Genomic DNA, 9,186 nt, shown 5'->3' on the forward strand with positions numbered 1-9,186 from the left:
CCTATAGAGATTTCGATTGATATCGAGCCCTTTTTGCAAAATGGACGTAAGCGAGTTAAATTTTCGTTCCATTAGGATACTGCGTGTTTAATTTTATGTTTATATATTCAATATTTTAGAAAATTCAAAAAGTACCAGTTAAAGAACGAAAAATTACCAGAAATACTCCATTTTAAATTTTCATTCACTCAAGTCCCTGATTGCTCAGTTTTATGTTTTTAGGTTCATTATAAAAGAAAATCCAAATAGTACAAGTTGAAGAACGAAAAAGTACCAAAAAGTCCCGTTTTATATGTTCTCACTTACTCCATGTTCAATATTATAGAAAATTCAAAAAATTCCTTTTGAAGAACGAAAAAGTACCAAAAAGTTCCCTTTTATATGTTATTACTTAATCCGGGCTGTACATTCCTAAATTCATGTTGCTAGGTTCAATATTATAAAAAATTCAAAAAGTACCAGTCGAAGAACGAAAAATAGAAAAACCCAAAAAGTACCTTTTGAAGAACGAAAAAGTACCAAAAAGTCCACTTTTATAGATTCTCAAGTGCTTAATTACATGTTTCTAAGTTCTAAGTCAAAAAAGTACCAGTGCAACATCGTATTGGGAGCCCGTTATTATGTATTCATATGTATAAGTTAATAAACCAAAAACAATGTTTTATAAAAAAGTACCAAAAATAGGTACAATTTTCACCGCTTAAACGTCCGAATATCCAAAAAGTACTAAATTCATATTTTTATTTGTTCGTCAAGTTCGTCAAGTCTGGTTTAAAAAAAAGATACATGGGGTGCAAAAGAAGTACCAAATTTGAAAAAAGTACCAGACACCTGCCCGCTTATTTTTTAAATGAACGACGATACGCTTTAAACTGTTTTTGTATCTTTTAAAGTTTAGGAGATATGAGGTTACCGAATTTACCCGTTTTTACCATTTTTAACCCCCTAATCATTCGAATTTCCAAAAATCCCGTCTAAGTGGATCTATTTGGTGGGAGACCAACCTCTTGTCTAAATTTCAGCTCTTTAGCTAAAACCGTTTAGGCTCTACGATGATGAATCAGTCAGTCAGTCAGTAACGTTAGAATTTTATATATGTATGTATGTATATAGATTTCGTGCATTGAATTATACTGTAAAAACATTGTAATGTTCGACTTGAATTCAAGTTTCGTTTTCACTGGAGAATGCTATTGAATTAAAGTGTATTTCAACACTTGAAATTTGAATGTTTGACTGGAATTAAACTTGTTTTAAACTTTAATTCCAGCAAGAATGCTTATTTGGTATAGTGTGACAACTATAAGGGACCTAAAGTCGACATAAAGCCCACAATGGTTAGTACCAATATTTTGCCCAAACAACATCTACATACCTAGCCAGGTTATATCCTCTAGGTCGTGAAGACATTCTCTACAAAGCTATAAATTTGTATAAAAGGCGGCTTAACAATTGTTTCTTGTAAATATTCGGCCACCATAGTGTTTGGAGACAAGAGCTTCACTGAAAGGCACACCAGACAGACATCGCGCTCTATTATGGGTGTATGGTAGTGATTCTGCTGAGATCAATGGTATAATAATAAGTATGTATCCCAAGGATACCCCCTGAATACGGCAATCAGCTTCCGTCCATTGCCTCTAGGTGATAATATACCATGTCACCACTAGCCGACCGACCACCACCCGCCTAGGTGACTAGGGAGGTATATAATTGCCACTCTCTTGTGGGCATTCTTCCAGGAGACCATCATGATGCCTCCTCTTTCTTGAAAAGAAAGACGTTCTTTATAGACAAATAAATAATTAATTATCACCATTACTTACATTTTTTAATCTTCTAGATCTCACAAATATGCCAAATATAGATTTCGATAAACACTTTTGGGTATTAAACGAAAACAAACCCCGCCTTAAAAAAATTTCATCATAATTATTAACAATTTAACTAAATTCAACCCAACACTAGCTGTTTCTTTGTACAATGACCCTCGGTATAGTAGTATAGCATACAATCTTATTAATTTCAATTTTTAGTAAAAAATTATTTTTTTATTTAAAGAATATCATTTCTGTCATTTTAGATTTTTGCACACACACAACAACAGATTTTTTGTGGCAAATAAAAAAATGCAGAAAACAGCTTGGCGCGAAAAATTCTAGCAGAATTTCTTTTCGCAGTCGGCAGAATTGACATCAACTGCACTTCCTATTTGAAATACACATGTTCGATACCCTAGCCCTTTACGGTATGACATACCAGCAATGTAAAAAGGTGTAGCTCCGTTGACGTCAACGAAGCTGGTTTGAAGTCAAAGCAGCGACTCGAATTAGGCGCGAAAACACGAAAATATCTGAGGCGAAGCATATACATCGAACGTTGAGCAAAGTTCTACACCGGCCAAATTTCAATGAGCGGCTTATTATTAGACAAAAGAAAACTTGCTTAAATGAAAACAAATTAATTTTATATTGTAAAATTCCACAAATTTAGCGAAAGTATTCTGTAAATTGTACAAAATATGGCGAAATTTTCAAGCCGTATTAAGCTGAAAAATTTTCGGCGGTGGCGGCTTTGACATTTTGTTCGGCGGCTAGGCTTAGTCGGCTTAAGCCGAATCAGCGCAAGTCTCTGGACAACAGCTGACTTTGGCGCTGTTTTATTATATACAAAAGGAAATTGTTATAAAATTCTGATGACATATCGTAAAATTTATTATGATATCAGTGTTCCCAAAATGGTGGCATTCCCGATAGATTAAAAAAAATCAATATTTCGAAAAAATCCGTTGAGTTTTTAAATTGCAAAATATTTTTGTCCCCACTATAAAGGGGAAGCTTTTATGCTAAGGTTTTTAATACCCTAAAAAAATGGCCTAAACCCAGGGTTCAGAATCACTTTTCGCGTGTGTGGCATTGTGCGTGCGTTACAGGTTTCAGTTGTAATGATTATTTGATGAAATTTAACACATACTCTTGCCTTGGGGAAAATTTTATATAAGTTGACAATAAAATTAAAATTTAGTGAAAAACTGGTTAAAATATAATAATAATTACAAATAAATAATTACACTCTTTCATATTATCAAACAAATATCGTAAAAACGAGTTGCCAATTTAAAGACATATACAGAACCTGAAATTTATGTAAATAGTAACGTGTGCACTAAAGACAGAGCTGCCTAATCCAATTGTAAATAAATCGTAAATTTACCGATAAATTTAAATTAATCCTAATTTTTTGTTTTAACTATTCAGAAAGCAAAGAAATAATTTAAAAATGTTTACTCTTTATTTAAATAAAGAAGAAAAATACAACAAAATAAATATTCAACATTATGTAGAATTAAAAAAATACCGGTAAAATCGCCACTTTCCTATTTTTGAAACAAAAAAATCGGCATATCTGGCAGCTATGACAACAGCTGTTAAAAATTACTTATTTTAGAGATTTTTGCAAAATCTATTTTTATTAGAGAAAATTAAATTATTTTTAAAGTAATAAAGCACAAATAAACATGACAGAAGTAGAAGTGAATCCTGTAGCTGAACGTCTTAAGTTGGGACCTCGTGAGGGTGTTACCTATCCCTTGGTAGTAAACTATTGTGGTAATTGTTCCATGCCCATAGAGGTAAGTGCATGAAATGCAAATGTAATTGCAATAAAAATGAAAAATCAATCATTTTCTTTTTCCAAAGTATTGTGAATATTATCCCGAGTATGAGAAATGTAAGACATGGTTGGAAAAGAATTTACCTACAGAATTTGAGCGAGTTAAATTGGAGGAAGAAGCCGGCGATGGTGATGATGACAAGAAAAGACAAAAACGTGGCGGTAAAGGTTTGTTGAAAATCAAAAAGAAAGAGGAGGTCACCAAAAGAATTACAGTGTCTAGAGCTCCTAGAGGTAAAAAGAAGTCAGTGACGGTGGTCACCGGTTTAAGCACTTTTGGTAAGTTTGAGTGTGTTATTAAAAATTGTAATATTACAAATATTATGGAATTTTTATTGCACAGAAATCGATTTGAAAGTGGCAGCCAAATTCTTTGGTTCGAAATTTGCTTGCGGCTCTTCGGTAACCGGTGAAGATGAAATTGTTATTCAAGGTGATGTCAAAGATGATCTATTCGATGTTATACCCGACAAATGGCCATCAATTGATGCCGATTATATTGAGGATTTGGGTGATCAGAAGCGTTAAATTTGTTGGTTTTAATAAAACTAACGAGAAAATAATAAATTAAAAAAGCATTTTAAATAAATAGTATTTTATTTATATTTTAATTAGTTTCTTGTGGAGGTCCGGGAAAGTGGGTTTTGGCTATTTCTATGATTTGGGCAACTTGTTCCTCCGTTAAACGTTCTTCACTGTCCTCAATTAGCTGGAAGTTAAAGCAAATATTTACTTAATTAACAAATAACGTATGTATGTAAATGAATTTACTACATACCAGTTGTATATGTAAAGCACTGGAAGGTGGATCATTGACCATCATTAGACACTCATTTGTTGTTAATTTATAGGGCTGCATATCATTAATAAAGGCCACAATGGCTTCACGATTTTGATGTTTACTGGGAGAATCTTCCAAAAATTGCAAAGTTTCATAGGCAATTGTGGCCAAATTTCTCAAACCATATTTCTTTTTAGTATCTTTGATATTTTTAAGAGACTCCATTACCTCGTAATTGGACAACACCGAGAAGCAGGGATTAACACTAAACATTTTAAGGAATACTAATTAAAAGACTTGTAATTATTTAACTTTAATAAAAACTTACATTTCCATTTTAATTTATTAGTTTTTATTTATTTAGCAATTGTTTACAATTTTGTCTTAAAAAACTATCTCGTGTAAACAAATGCTTTTTAATGGCAACATTTCTAGAGTTACCGTTCCTTTGATATTTTACTTAGAAATGTGGCAGCTTTTTTCCATTTAGCCGCTTAATGTAGGGTTCTATAAATCGACTTTCGAATAATCGAACAATCGACTTTTTGTCGAAAAAAGTCGAAAAGTAGAAGTCGACTATTTTGTTCCAAAAAAGTCGATAACTCGACTATCGTCTATGAAAAAAGTCGAAAAGTCGACTTTGTAAATAAAAGTCGAAAAGTCAAAAAATCGGAAAGTTGAAAAAAGTCGAAAAGTCGAAAAGTCGGAAAGAGTCGAAAAGTCGGAAAGAGTCGAAAAGAGTCGAAAATTTTAAAAAAGTGGAAAAGAGGTAAAAAACTCTAAAATAGTCGGAAAAACTCGAAAAAAGTAAAAAAATAGTCGAAAATAGTCGAAAAAAAAGTCGAAATAAATCGAAAATAGTCAAAATGTCGTAAAAAATCAAAAAGTCGAAAAAAGTCGAAAAGTCGAAAAAAGTCGGAAAAAGTCGAAAAGTCGGAAAAAGTCGACCATTAAAATACTAAAAGTCGAAAAGTCTAAAAGTCGACTTTTAAATAAATGAAAAGGTCGAAAAGTCGAAAAATCGACTTTTCATAAAATGGAAAAAATCGAAAGGTCGAAAAGTCGACTTTTAACTAAATACAAAAGTCGAAAAGTCGACTTTTCGTTTCAACTATAGAACCCTAGCTTAATGTATGTAGTATGGCAAGGCGAATTCACATAAGGTGGTGTTATTCAATCAGCTGATTATTTTTTTCTTCACTTGGCTGGTACGCACTGATGTCAGAGTTTGTTATTGTTTACACTTTTATATTTAAATATTTCCGTTAAAATTCACACAACTTTTGAGCTTGATCTGCTTTGTTGTTATAAACAATATATTTGCTTCCAAAATCCTACTTTCTGATCTCTCGGATTCCGTTTTTATTTAAAATCGTTGAAAAATTAAAAACTAAACGTAGTTGAAAACTTAGCCGGCTTACAGTCGATTTTAAGCCGCCGCCGACATATTTAGTGTCAGTCGCCGCCGCCGTTAATATTTGTCGGCGCAGGGCTCTGGCATATAACGCGCCAATTCTTATTTGCATTTGTTTAGTTGTCTGCTGGAAATTGTTTAGTTTTTGTGTAAAATTGTGAAAATTAAAATAAATTAATTAAAAGTGTAATATAAATTTTAGAAATAATGGATATAGACAACACATTAAATGAAGATACATTGATGGATTGTGATATAGACGATGAAACATTACAAATCATTGGCCCCAGCAAAAGTATAGAGGTTGGTACAAAAATTGTTTTATATTAAAAAAAGGATTCCTTTGTTTAGGTTATGTTGAATTGAGCCACATATTTGCTGCAGATTTATTAGATGGCTTAGGAATTAAGAATGTACTCTAAATAGTTGCTCAATCATAAGTAATAAGTAAAACAAGCAGTCCTTGTAAAATCCTAGTCCATGATAATTCTTTCTGTTAAATCTCTGCAGACTGAAGAATGAAATTTCCAAAAATTTTTAGTGTTAATCAGAATTTATTGATATCGAAAATTAAATTCAAAACAAAATATCCGCTGCCCAAAAGAGGAAACAAATATGAAACGGGACCAAAAAAAAAATCATTTAAAAAGCATGAAGATTGGCTACCAAATCAGAACAAATTGGACCGGTAAAACGTATTCTGTATAAATGTACGGTTTTAGGCATGATAGAGACTGGTGGATAGGTCACTGGGTATGACAATGATAAATAGTACAAAATGTTCAGTAAATCTACACTCCGGCAAAAAAAATCTAAAACAACTAAAAATATCTATGACACCTTACACCAGGGTGTCTGTGCATGACCTCCTTCAACAGGAAGTATGTTAAAAATTGACTATTTTTTATAATTTGTATCTTAATTCCGAAATAACAAATTTGATTTTCTGAACGAGGGATTATATGGGGGCAAGTTTAAATATGGGTATATCCTTATAAATTCTGCAGTTAAAGATATTTGTGCATCGTGATACTAGTGTTCGTAAGTGAATTATTAACTTTTAAACCACCTTCTAAAGAGCCCATTGTATGAGGTCTTGGGTCAAATAAGGCCCGATCATTACGAAAATTGGGTTATATACTCCTAGTTTTACTAAATGTTTCGGACGAAGATAATTGATTGATAAAACGTAAGATAATAAGTAGAACTCCAGCATTACTATTTATTTTTTTTTTAAATTTTGCGAAATAGGATTCAATGCGATTGGACAGTGTGACACCCCCGACAATAGCATCGAAGATTTACTGTAAACAACGATAATTATTTTAAAAACAAAATATATTTTTTCTGCAAAAAGCATTAGAGGACAATTAGACGAGAGGTAAAACCAAACGAATCTCATAGTGAAAGAGATAATAGTCGTGTTCTCGATTAAAATTTGCCATTAACAATATTAATTTATAGAACAAGTCTTTTGTTAAAAAAGTATAAAGTTTTTGATGAGCGAAAACGAAAAAGTGATGAAAGTAGCTTAATATTGCAATTAAATGCTAAGAAGAATAGCAGTAGTTATAAGTAGAAAAGTGAAGATATAAATTAGGAAAAACTTTTAGAAATCCGCAGAAGATATGGAAACAAATCATGGCAAAAGAGGTCTAACACTAGCCAAATAGAAAATTCTAAAAAAATTTAAAACAAACCATTTTTCCTCCACAACAACTATTATTTCAGAAGCCCAAAACGCACAAACGTAAAAAACTACGACGATTAGTAGATACCGGAGATATGGATAAAAATAAACGATCATCCCACAAATGTAAACGTATTTTAATAATTACAGCCTTAATAACATTCACTATTGCCCTGCTAATGGGTCATTATTTTACACAAAATAATTCCAATACAAAACAAATACTCAAAGAGTTCCTTAAAAATTATCGCAACCAATACACGGAAATAGTACATGGTAAAAACAATTATTGTGATCAAAAACAACCACTTGACACTGCAACATTATTTGCACGTATAAAACAAAATCATATATTGCATCAAGAACAGGCAATGCAACAAATTGAGGTGGCATTAAGAAATGAAAGTGATTTAAATGCCATTGCTTTGGTGGGACCAACAGGTGTGGGAAAAACACTTTTTATGGGAGCATTACAGGAAAATTTCCCCTGGCAAGAAAATGTACACACTTACGCTTGGAATACGTATGTTAAAGATGAAGCTGAAAAATTCCATTTAATAAGAATACTCATAGAAAATCTCTCAGAATGTGGACAAAATTTGTTGGTCATTGAGAATTTGCAAGCCTGTGATCATGGTGTAATACCCATAATCAATCAGTTATTGATTGAAGCTAATAAAAAACAACATAAACGTGTTGTAATATTTTATGTATTTAATTTAAATACAATGTTGACTGCAGAAACATATGTTACACAAAGAGATTTATTGCAATCCTTGCCCGATTGTCAAGTAATAAATTTTAAATCCTTTAAACAGGCTGAATTAAGAGATTGTATAAAACGTGAGGCAGAAATAGAGCATGTGACATTAAGGAAACAAGATTATGACGAAATTGTGGACACAATTGACCCCCTTAAATCTGGCTGTAAGAATGTCAATGCCAAAGTATTAATGTATCACACAATAAAGAACCAAAAGGATAATATTTAATAAACCTAAATTCCTTATTAAAATTTATACCAAAATTTAAAGGACGACTGACATTTTAGTTGTTAAGTATGTTTAGTTAATTTTTTATGTTATATAAATTTATTTATTCGTTAATTATTAATTTGTAAAATATATTTTTAAACTGATATTAAAATAAAAAGCCCAAAAGAACTTTATATAAAATATCAAAAGAAATGAAAAAACACCAAATAAAGAAAACGGAGTAAAATAATATTTGCAATTTAAAACCTTTCGTTTTGTTTTCAAACATGCTAACAATGTTTCATAGATGACAAGCATTCTATGCACAAATAACGAATGCGTAATATTCCACCGATGTTTTTAGGTTTGTTTGTTGGTTGGTTGGTAACATCATGTTTTCAAATGTCATGATATCAAATTATTAGATTTCATTCAGTTTTAGCATTTTTGTTTGTTCCACTTTTTTTGAGATGTTAAAACATAAAAAACCCTTTAAGCGTTTATGTGTATTGTTTTTTATTGTGGTTGCCACTGGTTGCGTACATTTACATACAGTGTAAAGGAAGAACAACGGTTTATTAAATAACTTATTAAAAATTCACACACTTATTGAAATATGTATAAAATGTACATTTATATTTGCGAAACTTCCATT

At 31.5% G+C, this 9,186-nt stretch overlaps 3 protein-coding genes across 4 annotated transcripts; 2 read left to right on the forward strand and 1 right to left on the reverse strand.

Annotated features, from left to right (window-relative positions):
* Positions 1-3,384: 3,384 nt before the first annotated feature.
* Positions 3,385-4,266, forward strand: LOC119601854 (density-regulated protein homolog). The gene is made up of 3 exons (XM_037953053.1): positions 3,385-3,631; positions 3,699-3,951; positions 4,016-4,266. The coding sequence occupies exons 1-3, from the start codon at positions 3,518-3,520 to the stop codon at positions 4,198-4,200; spliced, it is 552 nt and encodes a 183-aa protein (XP_037808981.1). The 5' UTR covers positions 3,385-3,517; the 3' UTR covers positions 4,201-4,266.
* LOC119601855 (DNA-directed RNA polymerase III subunit RPC9) lies at positions 4,251-4,902 on the reverse strand. Of its 2 annotated transcripts, XM_037953054.1 has the most exons (3): positions 4,782-4,902; positions 4,451-4,718; positions 4,251-4,381 (listed from the first exon to the last, which is right to left on the reverse strand). In XM_037953054.1, the coding sequence occupies exons 1-3, from the start codon at positions 4,787-4,789 to the stop codon at positions 4,280-4,282; spliced, it is 378 nt and encodes a 125-aa protein (XP_037808982.1). In that variant the 5' UTR covers positions 4,790-4,902; the 3' UTR covers positions 4,251-4,279. The 2 variants fall into 2 exon arrangements, with proteins under 2 accessions (XP_037808982.1, XP_037808983.1); XM_037953055.1 differs by lacking the exon at positions 4,782-4,902 and having other exon boundaries at positions 4,451-4,726.
* Positions 4,903-5,886: 984 nt separating this feature from the next.
* On the forward strand, positions 5,887-8,712 carry LOC119601856. The gene is made up of 2 exons (XM_037953056.1): positions 5,887-6,170; positions 7,599-8,712. The coding sequence occupies exons 1-2, from the start codon at positions 6,075-6,077 to the stop codon at positions 8,547-8,549; spliced, it is 1,047 nt and encodes a 348-aa protein (XP_037808984.1). The 5' UTR covers positions 5,887-6,074; the 3' UTR covers positions 8,550-8,712.
* Positions 8,713-9,186: the final 474 nt, after the last annotated feature.

Source organism: Lucilia sericata, unplaced genomic scaffold (assembly GCF_015586225.1).
Source record: "Lucilia sericata isolate MDLA Ls3-8-SP2 unplaced genomic scaffold, ASM1558622v1 Contig000193F_arrow, whole genome shotgun sequence".
Classification (NCBI taxonomy): Eukaryota; Metazoa; Arthropoda; class Insecta; order Diptera; family Calliphoridae; genus Lucilia; species Lucilia sericata.